Source organism: Camelus dromedarius, chromosome 4 (genome assembly GCF_036321535.1).
Source record: "Camelus dromedarius isolate mCamDro1 chromosome 4, mCamDro1.pat, whole genome shotgun sequence".
Classification (NCBI taxonomy): Eukaryota; Metazoa; Chordata; class Mammalia; order Artiodactyla; family Camelidae; genus Camelus; species Camelus dromedarius.
In genome coordinates, this window is record NC_087439.1 from 31117742 (window position 1) to 31138187 (window position 20446).

Below are 20446 nucleotides of genomic sequence, written 5' to 3' on the forward strand. Positions count from 1 at the left end.
TGTGCCACTTTGTACTGAAAAGCAGCAGGGTTTAGGGAGCATGGGAGCTCCAGGCAGGGCTGGGTGAAGCCTGCCATTTGGTCAACTGCAGAAAGGACATCACACCTCACTCAAGATCTCCTGGGCATTTCGGGCCCGAATGACATTGGGTTCTTCTGGAAGGGACGTCCACTGGTGGAAGTAGTGTCGGTACTCCAGGTCACTGAGGATGTACTGGCACCTTTTAGCCAGCACGTGATTCATCATATCAATGGGGATGTGAACATTTGCTTTGGTGTCCTCATACTGTCTTCTGTAGTTCAACTAAAGAATAATGTATTTTAAAAACAAAAATAAGAAAGGAATTAAATGTAAATTATTCTGATCAAATCTCTTTTAGAGTCTTGTTTTCAATATAGAAAACACTTTAGAAAATACTAAGTTTAAAAAAATGATACTTTAACATAGTCTTCTTCTTTAAAAAGTTCCCATCCTTATATAACAAAGAGTAAAGAAAACAAAGGTTTTCTCTTTTTTGCAAATACAGAGCCCTCACTGAGTTTGATAGTAGGGAAGGGAGGCAAAGGGTGAAGACTCATAGACGTTAAAGGTGCACGAGGCTAACTGGCAGGGGTGGGGGAAAGTCAAGACTGGTTCATTCCTCACCCTCCCATCCCCCAGCTAATCTTGAACCATAAATAGGCAGACTGATAATGCAAATCCTCTGTTAAAGTGAACTTTGCTTACCACACTCCTCATCTTTTGGAAATCCAGACAGTGAACCACGCTGGGGAACTCACTGATTTCTTTTCCAGCCAGGTAGTGACCCTTCAGCTTCTCATATGTCTCTTTGTATTTAAGCTGTGAAGTAGGTACAACATTGAGAATCAGCGGGGTTTTCTATCCAGCCCCCTTGGGACCCCTTAAAGACTCTCAAACCCCTGAAAGGAAAAAGACCTACTGACCTCACTGTTCACAAAGTCGGCATGCTTGGCTCCAACAATGGGAATGTAGCGTTCGTCCAAGGTATAGCCATAGGCCTTGGTTCCCTCCCACGCCCCTTTATACAGTATCTAGGACAAAGAAATAAGTATCAACAAAAGTTTGCTTTCAACTTCTTTCAGATGCCACTCAAAAGAAAGTGGCAAACTCAAGGTAAAATATTTATGTTTAAAGGCAAAGCTTATATCTTCATTTATAGCCATTACTGTGCCTATCTAAGAATAGAGCAGTCTTTTGGCTTGTGGCAGATTAAATCTACAGGCTCTGAGGAACTTTCTAACAGAGTTTAACTATGTTTAAAGTTCTCATAAAAGTGAAAACAAATTTGCACACAGGGAGAGAATCATCAAAGATTGTTTCCCATTGGGCATACACACATATTCACCCTTTAGATTCGCTGAATTAAAATCTGAAGGGCGAGTCCTCCAGTTGTTGGCTGGAGATATTTATACATGATTGCTAAAGAGGGACCAGCCTTTCCTCTCTTCTCTGTGTTGGGAGTTGGCTCAGTCCAACGTGCACTCAGAGCTGGTATAGCGCTTGCTATGTTATTGTCTGTTTCTGTGAAATGTCCCTCTCGCTTGCAGGGGCTCCTGAAGGACTTGTCTCATTGATCATTAGCTCCTCAGTGCCTCCCACAGTGCCTGGAATATCACAGGGGCTCAAAAAATGCCAGTTGGGTAAACACTAGTCCCGAATAACATGCTACTTCCAATAAACAAGACTAAATACAACAAAAATAATAGCTCTCCTTATAAGTTCAGTTCACAAAATCAGCAAAGAGCGTGAATACTGACAAGTGCTTAAAATTAGGAACATTGCTGTACATCACATAAAGTGGAACTTACGGTGCTGTAGAGTTTTCCCATGTCTTTGGAGTGGGTGATATATGGTGTATCTGGAGAAAATATATACTTGCCCTTTATTAATTTATTAAATGTTTCTTTATATTTTACCTAAGGAGAGAGAACAAAATAAAACCTTTGATTACTCTAAATGTATATTTAAAGTTTCATAAGACTTTACCTAGGAATATAATAATCGGTCTACATTTAGAGATTAACCAACTGCTTAAATTTCATTATATGATATATCATTTATATTATAACTAATATAATGGAATATTTTGAACAATAATATATTTTTGAAAAGTGGGTACAGTATGTCACTTACTAGTGACTTCTAAAATATCCTGCCCCAGAGGTTATCTTATAATTTATTTCCATTTTCTGACAAGCAATTATCTGGAGTTAAGCAAGTTTGTTCAACAACAGACAACTAAATCCCCAGTCTCTGTACCTCATCATACACAAAGCAAACTTACATCACTTTGGTTGACTGCATTAATCTTGGCCAAAACAATTTCTGGAGGATCTACCACACTTGTAAAGTTAGGATAGTTGGCAAGAGCATCTTTCTTATATTTTATCTGCAAAGAAATGGAGACGATTGAGGCAGGTGTTCCCCTTCCCATCCCCGCACAGCAGGTGAGGAGCCAGGCTTTATGTAAGAAAGGCTTTGGGTACCTGATTCACCATTTCCTGGTTCTTGGTAACCCTCACATAGTCCACAGAATCCAGAGGGATCCAGCCAATGCCTCGGAGCCACTCCAGGTCTGATTTGTAGATATTCTGAGAGCAAGGGAACAAGAAGTATAAATGACTCAGACACAGGATGACAGACAGGTTAGAAATAATTTTTTTCAGAAGCTTTTTAAGGCTTTCTCTCTACTGGCTGTCATCTCAGTGATTCAGTCATGGTGAAATCCATACACCCGAGAAGTACTGCTTGAGCCTGTTACTATGAGTGAGGAACTATGCAAGGTGACTTGAGGGATAAGTATAAAGAAGGCATCTAAGTGTAGAGAGAAGTTATTTACAAAATGGAAAGTGTAAGTGCTGTGAGAGCAAGACCGCTCAAATGCTGTCAGAGTTAAGGGTAGCAAACAGTTATTTTCAGCTCTGAGCATAAGAAAAGGTTTTACCAAGGAAGTTATAGTTTTAGATGGACTTGGTATATATAGTTATGTAGAAGTACGTGGGGCATTTAGACTAAATAAAGGAAATTACACAAGTAAATGCTCATGTATTGTAGGGCAGGGGGAGACATCCCTCCAACAAAGCCTGTCTCTACCCTTCCCCGTCCTCAATTCCTGGCTTTTCTCAGGCCACCCCACACGAAATGAAGAGGAGTTGCTAATCTGATTAAAGTTCCACAGTGGTCATCCTGCTGCAGCGACCAGTGAGGTGGGATGTTCAAGTTCAGCCCCTGTGCTGTAGGCAGTCCATGACTTCCCGTTTCTGTTTCAGTCATGATGAGATGACCCCGGCAGGGTTAGTTCCTTGGTGCACTGGAGCATCACCTTGATGCACTGTGCTTCTGCTCCCTACAGACTGCTGGTGGCAGGCTGAGATCCTGGTCCAGGCTTCAGTGGGAGGTGGCCTGAGATATATTCTCTATCTCAGGTTTACCAAACCTCTGCATAAGGGATTCTGGGCCCTCATGTAGCTCATCAGTCCTTTGTGTCCACTTTGATTCATTGCAAGCAACTCCTTCACAAATGCTTTGAGGAATGAGATGCTTGGCAAAGCAAGAATGGGGCATTCCCAGGTCCTTGACTATACTATCATCAACATTGTCAAAATTCCAAATCAATCTCAGTTCCCACCCAAGCCAATTATTATTTTAAATCAGTTGATAATTTTCCATGCAAATGTGAGGAGTTGTTGATGGCAGAGATGGTACAAAAGCAGCAGATTTTTAAAAAATAGACTGAAAGTTATTCAGAAATGCACACTCAGTAGGCAAAGCTGTCCATCACTGCTCCCAGCCTTTCTCTACTTCATATCCAGCCTCAATTCCCTTCTGGGAATAAACTAAATATTTGTGGTTCCAAATTCCAAAGACTGGTGGCTCCAGGATGCTGCTTATAATTCTCAGAGGATATCATGCATTCCTACATAATTAAGAAACAAAAATCACTTACATCACTCTGTAGGTCATAGGCCTTCCTTGCCTGAATAACATCATTCTGGTCAGGGTGACATATCCATTCGTGCAGGTAATGGCGGTAATCAATATCACTGACCAGGCTCTGTCCCTCCTTGGCTGCTACCACTGACACTATATCAGGAGGTATATTGACTTTGGCCTTTGTTTTATGATAGCTCTCTTTGTATAGTCTGTCATTCTGAATCTGGCCCGCATGCTCAAACCAAACCAGTTTAGGATCATCTCTCATCGTCGGAACACCAACATAATGACCTCTCTGCTTTACGTGGTCAGCTTTGTATTTCAGCTGGTGGGAGGAAGAACAAAGGTTCCATCAGCTTTGACAAGCACAGAAGGCAAGGGGGCTTGAAACATCAGCAAATTCAGTCTCCTAACTTTCTGTGTTACTCCCCCAAGAAAAAATGTCAAAAGACATTGAAACAAATAGATAGGTATGAAGAAATATCAATTTAAAAGTAGAAAAATATACACTTATTTTCTAATTCTAGCAGTATTTTATTCGAAGGCCTAGAGATTTTAGGGAAGCAGAGAATAGAAGAAAAAAATAAAGAACTCAAGCAATAGTTTCTAAAGAAGCCAAGGGGAAAAAAAAAAAAAGCCAAAAGCCCATGGGAAAAGGCCCAGAAGGGACCAGATCCTCCAACCATCCCCAAGCCCAGCCCGGCTTCCAGCCAACAAGGAACTGTCCATGGTGCTATGCCTTAACAACATAACTGGGTTCCTGCACGGGCCAGGTCCAGCCTTTGTGAAGAGCAGTTATATCAGAATAAATTACCTCGCTCTGAACATCACTAGAGTGATGGGCATGAACAAACGGCACAGCATCTGGAGGCAAAATGTAACCTGTGGCTTTTTGTTTCTCCCAGCTTTCCTTGTAGAGATACTAAAAGACAGAAAAAGCCACAACAAAGGGTTAAATCGAGGAGTCAGCATGGAGGGTAGGTCTCCTACAGTTACATTATGGTCTTCCATCCCCATACAAAGTGCCAGGCACTCAGATAAAAGCCATACCTGGTCCAGTATCCGAGCTGCCTCCTGGGCAGCGTGCAACTGTGGGGTTTCTGTGAGGGTGTATTTTGACTTGGTGTCGTGCCAGTCTTTTCGATATTTAATCTAGAAATGAGAGGCAAGCGGGTAAATTACTTGATGTTAAGAAAACCCTATGTTGTCCAAGCAAATGTCAGCATCAGTCATCTCAGTGTTAATAATCTGTATCTCAGACAATGGTTGCACACTGAGCATAAGCAGGTGGAGAAGCTCTGGACACGGCACCTTCCCAACTGAGCAAATTAGGATGATAGTCATGTACTTACATCATTTAGGATTTCCCCGCTTTGTTTTGCTGTTACATAATCAACTCTGTCATCAACAGGAGTAAAGTTGAGAGTCTCTATTTTTGTGCGATACTTTTTCTGTGGGAAAGAAATGATCTTTTAGACGGTCGTAGTCTCTGGTCCTGTGTGAGCTGAGAAAGGTAAGCTGCATGTAAGGATCCTTCTCTACTAGACACGTACAGTGCCATATTTCAATGACACCTTCTCGGCAACTTGGTTTTCTTCTTAGCATTTTGTTTTTTAACAAGTGGGTTGAATTCTTATGCTTTCCACATATTTTAAAGCAGCAGGTTTGCTTAGCTCCCCAAGTCATGTAGCGTATCATTAGGTGTATCCAATGCATTTTTCTTTTCAATTGGACAAACTTCTCTCAAGTATACTGCTATGGCTGACAAAAGAAGTTTTCCATTTATACAATTCCAAGCATCGGTGAGTGTGCTGGATATTATATTATGGATGTGGTCCCATAAAGCTATAGGGACAGTACAGGATTATTTTGCGGAAATGTACATCTGACTTAAATGACAGCAACTGAAATTGCAGGATTGCTGACAGGGATTGACTGCATTTTGGCTCGTGTGTTTTTGTTCAGTCTCTTAGGAAATGTGCTGAATGGCACGATAAAATCTTAGAGTACCTCACTGAAGATATCTGCAGCATGTTTGGCATGATTGACGGAAACAGAATCATTTGGCATCCACCCAATCCCACGTAACCATTCCAAGTCAGCCTTGTAAATAGCCTGTGAAAACAAGACCAGGAAGAAGTCAGCTCCCCTAGTCACATTTATTCTATCCGTGACCTGATGGAGAAATGCAATTTAAGAATAACACACTCAAGCAGCCAGACAAATAACAAAAGGAAATTAACTATGAGGCCAGGTGGTATGACAAACTGGGGGACATATTTGCTACTTAAAGGGAAGTAGCCTCAGTTCAGCTCCAGGTTATTCATGCCAAGGGGTAATGCATGTCCAGAGATGCATCCTCTGACTTTTCAATAGAAATGGGAAATCTCTGATTTATTTGCAAAATTACTTGATTTAAAAACCTTGGCAACTTAAGACATGGAAACAGCCTAAATGTCCAACAACAGATGACTGGATAAAGAAGATGTGGTATATTTATACAATGGACCACTACTCAGCCACAAAAAACGACAACATAACGCCATTTGCAGCAACATGGATGTTCCTGGAGAATGTCATTCTAAGTGAAGTAAGCCAGAAAGAGAAAGAAAAATACCATATGAGATCACTTATACGTGGAATCTAAAAAAAAAAAAAAAGAACATAAATACAAAACAGAAACAGACTCATAGACATAGAATACAAACTTGTGGTTGCCAGGAGGGGTGGGAAGGGATAGACTGGGAATTCAAAACTTGTAGATACTGACAGGCATATGCAGAATAGATAAACAAGGTTATACGGTATAGCACAGGGAAATATATATAAGACGTTGTGGTAGCTCACAGCAAAAAAAAAAAAATGTGACAATGAACATATGTATGTTCATGTATAACTGACAAATTCTGCTCTACACTGGAATTTGACACAATACCGTAAAATGACTATAACTTGATAAAAAAATGTTAAAAAAAAAACCTTGACAACTTAATTTAAAATTTTAAAATACTGTGTCAATGAAAACAGCCTATCTGGGCATACATTCTCTCCATGGACTGCCAATACTTTACTTACAATTTAAACCTCTGTGGCTACTTAAATTCTATAGAAATAATATTTTCACAGCAGTTGTCTTAAACCTGATACAATTAACAACTATACACCCACTACCATTTATTTCTTGATACAAAGTCTAGATCCTTCGTGGCTCTGGTGATCTTGATACCACACTATAAGGTCTAAAAGAAGAAATGATGCAAGGGTTTAATGACATCAATTTTCTGGGCATCACAGACACATGAAGGAAGAGCTCAGGATGACAAGCAGCACACTCACATCGCTTTGCAGGTCATAGGCTTTCCTGGCCTGAATCACGTCTTGCTGGTCAGGCATGCATGTCCACTGGTGCAGGTAATTGCGATAATCAATGTCGCTGACCAGATCCTGGCTTTGTTTAGAATGCGTGATGGAAAGCATGTCCGCAGGGCTCTGGAACTTAGACTTCCACTTGGCCCAGTGCAGCCGGTACTCTCTTTCATTCTGGATCTTGCCAGCTATGAGCGCCCAGCAGATCTTGTTGTCATCCCTGGCTGTGAGGGTACCCACGTAGTGTCCCTTCTGCTTCTCGTGGTCAAGCTTGTACTTATACTGGAGATGGAAAAACAAAGTAGATGGATCACACAGCAAACTCCTGATGCACCTAGGGCGTTTGCTTAAAAAACTGGGGTGTTAAACAAGGCCACACTTACGTCACTGGCAATCTCCCTGGAGGCCTTGGCAGCCTGGATGGGGATGGCATCCAGCCGCACATCGCAGCTCATCTTCATCTCATCCCAACCTTTGCGGTAAATTTTCTGAACAGGAGGAAAAACAAAGTTATCGTTCCAGATTCAAATTTACCAGTAACTCCAAGGGTTCAAGTTGAATTAATACCAGAAGGGTGCAGTTTGAAGTCCCAGAACCAGTTAAAGAAAAAAGAATAGTTGAAACAATCATTCTGTACCGTTGTCCTGGAATATAAAATAATGTCTGGAATCCAAAGATCTGCACTTGATAAGAGTTCTTTTTTTTTTTTTTTTAATTTGAATCATAACTTCCATGTAGTCGTTCACGGTTTACGTAAAAAGGTTTACCTACTTCTTGTATTGTTGTGCTAGTAGCATTGGTATACATTTAAGTTCAGATGTTAATGGCCTATTATTGCATTTCTTTAATTCAATAATTCTATTTAATTTTTTAACTCAATTCAATTTTATAGTCTTCAGAATTATAAACTTTTTACATTTGTGGGTTTTTTTTCTCCCTATATGGTTTCTTAGATCTTCTAATACGATTGATAATGCATACTGTTTGGGAATCTTAGGTCTTCTTACTGACACACCATTGGATGTAATGGCCATTTTCTAAGTATAACACTTTTTCCTTTGTAAAGAGAAGTTAATTAAAGTAGAGACTGTTTTACGGATAACTTTCTAAATATACGTTCAAATTTTAGTGGATACATTCTATATTAACAACATCAGAAAGACTCAGACATAACAGCAATTTAAACATATAACTCAAAAATCATACCTATCACTATGGGAGCTTGAACAGCGCAGAAAGGAGAAGTGAGTTTCAATTATTGATAGTTTCATGGCCTTTGCATTTGAAAAATGGGTGCTCAGGTAAATTTTGTCCTTGTAAGTGTGGACAAGTTTTACATGAATTTTCATTCAAGTTTTTGTATGAATTTTAAGTGGGCCTGTTTTAACATTTGATTTGTTTTTTGTACAAAAGAAAAAAGTGTTCTCCACATTTAAATGCATTATACTGGAGAATATTTAATGCAAACTTGTAATTATATTATTTTAAATTTTTGTCTTTTATTTATTACATATATTGTTATACTTTTTTATATAATACATTTTTGTTTGTTGATGTGGTCAAATATATTTTTCATTTGAACTTAAAAAAATCAGGCTTGAGATCTAACTCTTCACTTACTAACTGTAAGAATGTGGGCAAATTCCTTAATCTTTTTAAGTTTCAACTTTCCCATATGATAAAAATAAAATGACACTATCTTACTCATGGGATTATTATGAAGATTAAACGAGTCAATTTAACATGAATTTGCTTGGTTACCCATAAAATCATATACAGATACCCTGGAAAAGTTTTACTTTCTACATGATGGAAATAATTTAAAATAGTGGACTTTATCAAGATTATATACCGGCAACACCATGTGTAAAGAAATTGTACGTTTAGGTTACCATTCAAATGGGATGTTTGATTTCTTCCAAAATAGAAGCCATTCTCATTAATACCTATATATCTAAATTTAATAACTTCACTTTTGGCATACTTTCAAATACTAATCTTGCTTACATCATGATATCAATGGTAGGGTTCTGGTATTTCCAGCTGAGAAATTTATCATGTAAAAGAGAGCACATGAGACTTTTCAGGACTCTCTTGCCAAAGATGCCTATGGATCGGAAGGAAGAGGCTAAGGATGCTGCAATGAAGAGCTGGCTGGTCTCCATCCAGTCACGGGGCAATAAGAGCGCATTGCACCATATACTGATTCTGGTCCAAAAAAATGTATCAGTGCCCTAAAATACTGTTTTCTTCTCAACTCTTGGAAAAAATGAGCTCCCAAGTGGCTCATTACAATAGAGTTGATGGTGTGGTTTGGCACACAAATGAGGAATCTTTGCTTGGCAGGTTCTTTCTCGTCTAAAGATTTATTATTTTTGAAAGATGCAGAGTTCCAAGTCATGGTGAACTGCACTAAGGTAGCATCCTTCCCCGAAGGTCATACTTATTCTACATACAGACAAAATCTCTGTGATCCATGAAGGTGGTACCTTTCTTGAATTTCTTAAACTGTGTAGCTAGCCACATAACTAAATTCTCTTATTTTATCTAATAGACTTTAAGTTGCTTCTCTTCCTTTTCCCAGGAATATAACGATTTATTCTGCATATAATGATAAATACTGGAAAGAAAAAGGCAAAATTATCTGTTATTCATACTCTTACATAATTATTTTGGCTTGAATAAGAAGCTTCTGTTAAATAATGGTAATGTTAGTGGGCATCGTTGTTTTGTTCCTGACTTGAATGAGAAGCTTACTTACTGAGGATGAGCCTAGCCTTTGATTTAAGATTTACTTTTAGTCCTGTCAAGAAAATATTAATTTATCCTTATTTTGCTAATATTTTATTTTTAAAAATAAGGATGAATATTGAATTTGGTCACATACCTTTTCAAATCTAATAAAATGAGCATATGACTTTTCTCTTTTGTTCTATTACATTATTAAGTGTCTAAATAGGGAACCCTCTTGACATTCCTGGATGAACCCTAGTTGTTTGCATCATACATTCACGTACTACCATAATGCTGCATTTAAGATTCCCCCATTATTATTGGCCTACAGTTTTCATTTGTGGAACTATCTTCAACACGTTTTGGTAACTGTGACAGCTTTCCTTCTTTCACTGGGCTCTGTGGTAGCTTATTTCTTCAAGTTTGGAGAGAACTCCCCTATAAAATCATCTGGGTGACCCTGACATTGGAAAGGGAGAAGGAGAGTCTTTAATAACCCTCTTAATTTCTTGCAATATGTTTTTATTCATTTTCTGGAGTCAATTTTAGTAATTTATAATTTCCTTAAAAATCCCCTATATATCTGGGTTAATTAATTCATATAAAATTTTGCAACGAATTCCCCTAATTATTTTGTGTTTGTCCGAATCTGTCAGTTTGTCCAAATCTGTTGTTTGTGTGTCTCCTCATTCCTCGTACATCTTTCTTGTCCTTACTCCCTTCTCTCTTTTGTCATGTTGATGTTCCCTCACCAGTGACTCAGAGCCTAGGATCTGCCCCCCTCCTCACTCCTGGTCAAGGGCTCTTCCTTACCCACTCAATCTTCTCCTCCAAGGCTATGAAGCATTCCCTAGTGATATCTTCGTACCAAATGGGTGATTCTCCAAGCAAAAAGGAAGTCTGTTGCGGTACTTACATTGCTCACATGAAGAGCATTGGCTCTAGCGAGATTGATTTCTGGAGTATCTGGCATTATGTGGATTGAAGTTTTATCCTTGTCCCAAAGTTCTCTGTACTTTGGCTATGGAAAGAACCAATAATAACACAATTACAAATTGCCTGTGGCAATGCACAGCTCTCAACTTTCCTGATCCAGAATCTTTTCATATTAAGGTAAAAATTTCCAGAATTTTTCATGTAAGTTACTCAAATTTGATATGAAATCTGTATTAATACCTTTTATTACTACTTTGAGTTTTTGTTTAAAGTTAACAAACAATAACAGAACAACCCTGCCAATATTACTTACTAAAACCTTTGCTATCATCAATATTATTATCTTACAAAGAAATTACCAGCTTATTTATCATTTCTTTATAACACTAACTTAATTTTACATTGAAGAAAAATGTGACTCACAATACTAATATTTTCAGCATTTGACTTAGCAAGGACAACATCAGGTGTATCAACGATGCTCGTGTACTTGAGTTTCACCACAGGTGTCCGATAGACGCTGTCTAGTAGGATCTTCTGGGCATTTTTGACTCTCAATACTTCAGGAGACCCTTCGGGCATCCAGCCGATGCCACGCAACCATTCCAAGTCAGCCTTGTAGATGGCCTGGGAAGGAAAACAAAGTTAGGTAGAGGTAGGGTTTTTTTAAATTGTGGTAAAGTAAGGAAGCAGTTTTTCATGTGACACTTTATCTTCCACAAACAATAATAAAACTGAGCATAGGCCTGACGCACACAGTTCCTCATATGTACAGCCATGTCTTGTTCTGCTCTGTTTTCTGTGGCAGGGTGGAGGGGGTCTATGTTGGGGTCTTGATGCACATTCTAGAAAGCAGAGTGATGCAGAAGGAGTGCTCTGCTTAGGGGATGCGTGGAAGAGTTCTGAATATTTGGTAATCCTCACACTAGCTAATGTGGACTTTTAAAGCAATAATAATAGGCTCTCCAGGAAGCTATCCACACAGCAACCAGAACGATCTTTATAAAATTCACCACTCAGATCTGAAGTCACAACATCCCCCCATCCTATGGCTTCCCAGTGATCTTACGGTAAAGATCAAAATCTTAACATAGATTAGAAGGTGATGATGGTCCAGCATCAGCCCCTACATACTCTTCCAGCTTCCTCCTACACCTGTCTTCCTTTAACCTGTGCATCCTGCCCACGCTGGTCTTTCAGTTTGTGGTTTGCACACAACCTGCTTTGCATATGTTGGTCATTCTGCAGGAATGCCCCCTGTGTCCTCCTCCAGAACCAACTCCTACTCTCCCTTATATCCCTAAATCAGATTTCTCCGTATAAGCTTTCCCCACCTCACTTTCTCAGTCATCCCATTTTTTTTTTTTTTTTTTTTTTTACTGATATTCTCTAGTATTACTAGAGATATACTGATCTGTTTCTTTGTTATCAATGTGAAATTCCTAAAGTCAGGAACTGTGTTGTGTTTCTTCTTTATTCACCATTGTACCTTCAGTGCTTAGCACAATCCCTGGCACATGGTGTGTTCCATATTTTTAAAGGGATAATTAAGAACTCAATCCCTAGCTCCACAATTTTGATCTCAATCGGGTTTTCTTTTTCTAAGACAGCACTTCACTCCGAATCGGGATTAGCATTTTCTTGTCTATCTAGACCTGTTTTCTCAGATATAGGCAAGTGGTTAACTAGATAAAATTATTCTATGTGAAACACCATTATTAATTTCATTTAAAAAGCTGTAGTGTCCTTCAGAAGTGGTACTTTAATAACTGTTTAACAGGCTACAAATATCAAACTAAAAAGGGAGTAAGAGGAGTAAAAATGTAGGGAATTTCTACATTAATGATGAATGTTGTTGGTTTTAGTGTGTAAAGTATGATGGAGACCCAAAATTCAGAAGAAGGAATTCTTAAAGAGGATTACATACAGGTTTTGAAGTCCCCTTCCTCATTCTTTGAGAGCTTGATTGATATGCATTCCTCAATAAACTAATGTGGTTCAGGTCAATGAAGAGACTGCATTTTTCTAGAAACTGGCCTAAATCCACCAGTTGGCAGCTCATTTCAAATGTTGGATATACTTTTCTATAACAAACTCATTCATTATTAGAAAGCATCTCTTGAAGCTTAAGGGAACCAAGTTCAGATAATTAAAAGAAAGTATTAATTGTATACAAGAAACAAATATCCTGATGGAACTCATCATTTCCAAAAGACTGAATGGGCAGAAAACACGAGCAAATCTAAAAATACTTTAGGTAAATGAATGAAACATCAAGTTGTGAAGAATCTCAAGTTTAAGGGAAACAAGTGAGTTTGGAGTATGCCGCTAGCCTCTGAAATTCATTTCAAGCAAGACAGCCCCTGTCATTCTTCAATTGAAGAACCAAGAAAATGCGTATGTTTAATAAACCACAAACAGTGCACCCATTAACAAATCTAAGAAAAATTCTGGTAGCACCACTAATAATGAAAATGCAAACTTTCTGAATAAGCCTAGAAGTAAGGTACGCGATGAGTACACTTGGTAACCAACACTAAAGGGAAGTGCTCTTGCAGAGAGAGTTGCATTTTCCCGAGCACCAGAGGGAGTGAGGGGCAAAGCTGTGGAAGACTTTCTTTCTGAGCAAGAGCTCACCCCTCGGGCACGTCCGTTGATACTTCCTGCATGAGCAACAACTTACATCACTCTGCAGGTCATAGGCTTTCCTGGCTTGGATCACATCATTCTGGTCAGGAAAGCAAGACCAGTGGTGTAGGTAATGCCGATAGTCCACGTCGCTTGCTAATGCCTGGCCCTCTTTGGCAGCATTGATGGACACCATGTCGACTGGGATGGTGATCTTGGCCTTGTGGTCATTGTACGCCTTTTTGTACAGCCTGTCATTCTGCATCTTCATCACATTGGCCGCAAAGACCAGTTTAGGGTCTTCCTTGGCAGTGCGACATCCAATATAATGACCTTTCTGTTTCTCGTAGGTGGTTTTGTATAGATACTGGTGGATGTGAACAGAAGAAAGAAGAGTTGTTCTCCAAACTCACTTTTCTAGACAGTCTACTCAAATAGCCTCAGTTTCCTTACCTAAAAGTTACCCTTTTAGGGGCACTGTTTTTCTTTAAATTCACATTATAACTTTATACTTCTTGATACACTGGCTTGTCTTCTGAGTCTATATGCATGAAGACATTGTGAAGACCTCAAAGATGAGAACTGTGCTTCTAAATTATCCCCCAATACAGGCATATCCACTATTTCCCAAACTTCAGTCACTGTTTGCTGTTCTCACGTGTTTTGCCACAAAGTACCGCCTGTACTTTATACTTTACTTTGTCAATGTGATTCTTTGTTTAAGTAAATATATTTTAAAGTGTGTAAACTTATTTAAAATTTTTATTTTAAAATTTATAGTTCTATTTAAGTGGGGAAAAAATCAATATTTCTCTAGCACATATTAAAATGAATATAACTATTTTTAAAAATGTTTCTTCATGGACTGCATAAAATTATCACAGGAAGCAGCTATGCAGGCAGCACTTTAAGAAACAATAGAATTCTTTGCACCCACTAAATCTCTGTAAGTGCTTATAAATTAACTTATATTGAGAAGAGACTGAAAAGAAAATCAAAATCTGTGCTTAATCATGTAAACAGCAGAACCAAGCAGAGAAGTAGGAAGGTCCTCAAATTGCTGTGAAAGTTGTTCTTGAATTTTGGATTGTAAAGCAAGACACGAATAACGGTGACCTTCATTCTACTTAATTAAAATTCTTGGGGAATTAAGTTAGAGATTAGTACAGTATCAACTCTCTGTGTGTCTATGAGTTAATGTTTGTTGAGGAGGAGCAAGGAGGCACTCTCACATCACTGGCAATGTCCCTGGAAGCCTTGGCATGCTTGAACCCAATGGCATCTGCTTTCAGGTCATAACCAGTCATCTTGACGTCTTCCCAAGCTTTCTGATACTGCTTCTGCAAATGGAGATTGCAATGCCACAGTCAATCTGAAGAGGGAGCTACTGAGTCAGCATTACTGGTAAGTTCAAGAATACATGGCAACAGTTATACTGAAAATCAATCTCTCCTTAAGATTTGTAAAATGGCTTGGTTTTGTATCGAACATAGTTCCAGTAGATTTTTAATGACATTTAGTCAAGTTCTCTTTCAATATCTTTTTTTTTTAAAGAAAGGAATTTAAAAGACAGTAAAGCACATGAAAATGAGAAAAATTACATATATTGTTTGGCTTTTAAAAGGAAAAATCAATGATGGGCCACTAAAAAGAGAACTAAATATTAATATACATGCATTTTCACCATTACTACACATGGTTTTCACCAGTGCATTTTTCCGTCCAATAAAGACGAGGACACACGTTTCTACAGTATAAACACACACTCAGGTGTGCTTGTGCACACACACATGGCACTTATCACTGAAGACCAGAAATGAAAGGAAAGTTAGGGAAATGCCTTTTGCTAACTGCTCTCTGCAGCTCGCAGACGGGAGGCAGAGAACGCCGTGTGGAGCGAGGGGCGGGGCGGCGTCTTACGTTGCTGATCTGCACTGCGTTGATTTTGGACTGCAGCATCAGCGGGGTGTCAGCTGGCACGTTCACGTTAGCCTTCTCCTTTTCCCAGGCGTCACGATACAATGGCTGGTAAAAATGAAAAACAGAGGGTGATTAATGAGTAAAGAAGTAAATTAATGAGTAAATACCATATGAAGAAACTTATAGGTACAATGAAAGGTTCTCTTTGGATGTGCTCAGATGTATATGTGATCGCATTTGTTTTCATCTGTGTTTCTATTTAGAAGGTGTCAAAAGTGACTTCAAGAAGAATATATTCATGTGTGATGAAGTATAAACGTAAAATGCACCAGAAACATGGTAGTAAACGGATCCTCTTCTATTTACTCACATATAATTACCTGACAGGTAAGCCTGCATTGTAGGTAACGATGATGATCCACATTGCTAACCAAGTCTTGGCTTTCTCGGTCCACATAATTATCATAACGTCTAAAATGAGCACTTTTAAAAGCGCCCCTGCACTTTTCCACTTATTTCATGATCGAGTAGCAATAAAAATATGGCAGTTTTGTGATCATGGCATTAACTGGTGGATCTGTGTTATAGGCAAGGTCTCAAAATGTGTTCAAAATGGGTATCAGAGTCTGAAACATGGAGATGCCTACCATACTTTGACCAAAGGGTTATCTAGGCAAATGAAATGTGGATACTATTCATTGATTGGCTATATGAAATTCTGTCTGGGTACATGCACATTCAAGATTCTAATCCTGGTATTAGCAGTTTAAGGTTCACAGTTAGAATCTCTACTGAGACCTCTACAACTTGTCTGAACATCTCATGAACTGACTTACCTCACTGATCTGCACAGAGTTGATCTTTGCCAGGACGACTTCAGGGGTATCAACAATGCTGGTGTGTTTGAGGGCCTCAGGCCTTGTGCGATACAACCTTTCATTCAGGAGATTCTGAGCATTCTTTACTCTCATCACTTCCACGGAACCCTCCGGCAACCATCCAATACCCTTCAGCCATTCCAGGTCTGATTTGTACACGTTCTACAAGAAGGAGAGGACCACAGAGCGCAGAAGAGTTAAATTCACCTACGAGAGCATGATGCCAGCAAACCACACACTGCCTCTACTCAGATCATCTGGGCGGTCAACCCCATGAAACTCAAGGATCAACGTTAAACGGTAATATTTGGGCAGTACATTCCTGGCACATGTCTCTGGGAGAAGTTCACAGTATCCTATGGGAATTGGAGATGGGCTGACAAGTGGCACTTTTGGGATGACAGAAAGCAATGACACACAATTTTGTTTTCATGCAAGTTTGAGCTTCTGTGCTCACTACTTGAAATATGCCTTTTGTACACCATGGAAAATAATATCTGCAGGAATTTGGGAGAAAAATGTCCTTAGATGCATGTGTAATGAGAAAAATACATACCTATATCTATAGACAACTTTCCTCTTTCTCCCTCTAAATATATTATAAAAATATACATACATTTTCCTCTATGTGTCAGATAAACTTGAGATCCAGTATTTCCTTATGCTAATACCTATTTCTGACATTAAGATATCTTATCATGCAAATGTTAATGGATCAGGACAACTGGGATTGAAATTTTCTACCTAATTACATAGAATAAGAGAGTGATTTTCTTCTTGATAAATAAGGCCTTGCCACATAAGAAGGAATCCCCTATAAAATGGAAAGTGTTCAGAAAAACTCCACAGAAATCTACAGAATATGTTAGATTCTATTAAGATTACTGTTTAAATTACATCCCGAGGGAATACACTGCAGGGAAACACACAGACACACATCTCCCCCGGAGTCTGGAGGCAGGATACGCACATCGCTCTGCAGTTCGTAGGCTTTCTTTGCCTGGATCACATCATTCTGATCTGGCAGACACGTCCACTGGTGCAGGTAATTGCGATAATCAATGTCGCTGACCAGATCCTGGCTTTGTTTAGAATGCGTGATGGAAAGCATGTCCGCAGGGCTCTGGAACTTAGACTTCCACTTGGCCCAGTGCAGCCGGTACTCTCTTTCATTCTGGATCTTGCCAGCTATGAGCGCCCAGCGGATCTTGTTGTCATCCCTGGCTGTGAGGGTACCCACGTAGTGTCCCTTCTGCTTCTCGTGGTCAAGCTTGTACTTATACTGGAGATGGAAAAACAAAGTAGATGGATCACACAGCAAACTCCTGATGCACCTAGGGCGTTTGCTTAAAAAACTGGGGTGTTAAACAAGGCCACACTTACGTCACTGGCAATCTCCCTGGAGGCCTTGGCAGCCTGGATGGGGATGGCATCCAGCCGCACATCGCAGCTCATCTTCATCTCATCCCAACCTTTGCGGTAAATTTTCTGAACAGGAGGAAAAACAAAGTTATCGTTCCAGATTCAAATTTACCAGTAACTCCAAGGGTTCAAGTTGAATTAATACCAGAAGGGTGCAGTTTGAAGTCCCAGAACCAGTTAAAGAAAAAAGAATAGTTGAAACAATCATTCTGTACCGTTGTCCTGGAATATAAAATAATGTCTGGAATCCAAAGATCTGCACTTGATAAGAGTTCTTTTTTTTTTTTTTTAATTTGAATCATAACTTCCATGTAGTCGTTCACGGTTTACGTAAAAAGGTTTACCTACTTCTTGTATTGTTGTGCTAGTAGCATTGGTATACATTTAAGTTCAGATGTTAATGGCCTATTATTGCATTTCTTTAATTCAATAATTCTATTTAATTTTTTAACTCAATTCAATTTTATAGTCTTCAGAATTATAAACTTTTTACATTTGTGGGTTTTTTTTCTCCCTATATGGTTTCTTAGATCTTCTAATACGATTGATAATGCATACTGTTTGGGAATCTTAGGTCTTCTTACTGACACACCATTGGATGTAATGGCCATTTTCTAAGTATAACACTTTTTCCTTTGTAAAGAGAAGTTAATTAAAGTAGAGACTGTTTTACGGATAACTTTCTAAATATACGTTCAAATTTTAGTGGATACATTCTATATTAACAACATCAGAAAGACTCAGACATAACAGCAATTTAAACATATAACTCAAAAATCATACCTATCACTATGGGAGCTTGAACAGCGCAGAAAGGAGAAGTGAGTTTCAATTATTGATAGTTTCATGGCCTTTGCATTTGAAAAATGGGTGCTCAGGTAAATTTTGTCCTTGTAAGTGTGGACAAGTTTTACATGAATTTTCATTCAAGTTTTTGTATGAATTTTAAGTGGGCCTGTTTTAACATTTGATTTGTTTTTTGTACAAAAGAAAAAAGTGTTCTCCACATTTAAATGCATTATACTGGAGAATATTTAATGCAAACTTGTAATTATATTATTTTAAATTTTTGTCTTTTATTTATTACATATATTGTTATACTTTTTTATATAATACATTTTTGTTTGTTGATGTGGTCAAATATATTTTTCATTTGAACTTAAAAAAATCAGGCTTGAGATCTAACTCTTCACTTACTAACTGTAAGAATGTGGGCAAATTCCTTAATCTTTTTAAGTTTCAACTTTCCCATATGATAAAAATAAAATGACACTATCTTACTCATGGGATTATTATGAAGATTAAACGAGTCAATTTAACATGAATTTGCTTGGTTACCCATAAAATCATATACAGATACCCTGGAAAAGTTTTACTTTCTACATGATGGAAATAATTTAAAATAGTGGACTTTATCAAGATTATATACCGGCAACACCATGTGTAAAGAAATTGTACGTTTAGGTTACCATTCAAATGGGATGTTTGATTTCTTCCAAAATAGAAGCCATTCTCATTAATACCTATATATCTAAATTTAATAACTTCACTTTTGGCATACTTTCAAATACTAATCTTGCTTACATCATGATATCAATGGTAGGGTTCTGGTATTTCCAGCTGAGAAATTTATCATGTAAAAGAGAGCACATGAGACTTTTCAGGACTCTCTTGCCAAAGATGCCTATGGATCGGAAGGAAGAGGCTAAGGATGCTGCAATGAAGAGCTGGCTGGTCTCCATCCAGTCACGGGGCAATAAGAGCGCATTGCACCATATACTGATTCTGGTCCAAAAAAATGTATCAGTGCCCTAAAATACTGTTTTCTTCTCAACTCTTGGAAAAAATGAGCTCCCAAGTGGCTCATTACAATAGAGTTGATGGTGTGGTTTGGCACACAAATGAGGAATCTTTGCTTGGCAGGTTCTTTCTCGTCTAAAGATTTATTATTTTTGAAAGATGCAGAGTTCCAAGTCATGGTGAACTGCACTAAGGTAGCATCCTTCCCCGAAGGTCATACTTATTCTACATACAGACAAAATCTCTGTGATCCATGAAGGTGGTACCTTTCTTGAATTTCTTAAACTGTGTAGCTAGCCACATAACTAAATTCTCTTATTTTATCTAATAGACTTTAAGTTGCTTCTCTTCCTTTTCCCAGGAATATAACGATTTATTCTGCATATAATGATAAATACTGGAAAGAAAAAGGCAAAATTATCTGTTATTCATACTCTTACATAATTATTTTGGCTTGAATAAGAAGCTTCTGTTAAATAATGGTAATGTTAGTGGGCATCGTTGTTTTGTTCCTGACTTGAATGAGAAGCTTACTTACTGAGGATGAGCCTAGCCTTTGATTTAAGATTTACTTTTAGTCCTGTCAAGAAAATATTAATTTATCCTTATTTTGCTAATATTTTATTTTTAAAAATAAGGATGAATATTGAATTTGGTCACATACCTTTTCAAATCTAATAAAATGAGCATATGACTTTTCTCTTTTGTTCTATTACATTATTAAGTGTCTAAATAGGGAACCCTCTTGACATTCCTGGATGAACCCTAGTTGTTTGCATCATACATTCACGTACTACCATAATGCTGCA

General features: G+C 38.3%; 1 protein-coding gene across 12 annotated transcripts in view; it reads right to left on the reverse strand.

Moving 5' to 3' along the window:
* Positions 1–20446, reverse strand: part of NEB (nebulin) — a 215406-nt gene that overhangs the window by 66993 nt on the left and 127967 nt on the right. For all 12 annotated transcript variants that reach the window (XM_064484770.1, XM_064484778.1, XM_064484776.1 and 9 more), the window contains exons 100-120: positions 17799–17903; positions 17386–17697; positions 16374–16577; positions 15538–15642; positions 14850–14957; positions 13673–13984; positions 11413–11616; positions 10970–11074; positions 7704–7808; positions 7291–7602; positions 5965–6069; positions 5307–5405; positions 5005–5106; positions 4769–4876; positions 3968–4279; positions 2508–2612; positions 2306–2410; positions 1830–1937; positions 945–1052; positions 727–840; positions 106–303 (exon numbers count right to left, since the gene is read on the reverse strand). In XM_064484770.1, coding sequence (XP_064340840.1) covers positions 106–303; positions 727–840; positions 945–1052; positions 1830–1937; positions 2306–2410; positions 2508–2612; positions 3968–4279; positions 4769–4876; positions 5005–5106; positions 5307–5405; positions 5965–6069; positions 7291–7602; positions 7704–7808; positions 10970–11074; positions 11413–11616; positions 13673–13984; positions 14850–14957; positions 15538–15642; positions 16374–16577; positions 17386–17697; positions 17799–17903 — 3336 coding nt within the window. The remainder of the gene's footprint in view (positions 1–105; positions 304–726; positions 841–944; positions 1053–1829; positions 1938–2305; positions 2411–2507; positions 2613–3967; positions 4280–4768; positions 4877–5004; positions 5107–5306; positions 5406–5964; positions 6070–7290; positions 7603–7703; positions 7809–10969; positions 11075–11412; positions 11617–13672; positions 13985–14849; positions 14958–15537; positions 15643–16373; positions 16578–17385; positions 17698–17798; positions 17904–20446) is intronic.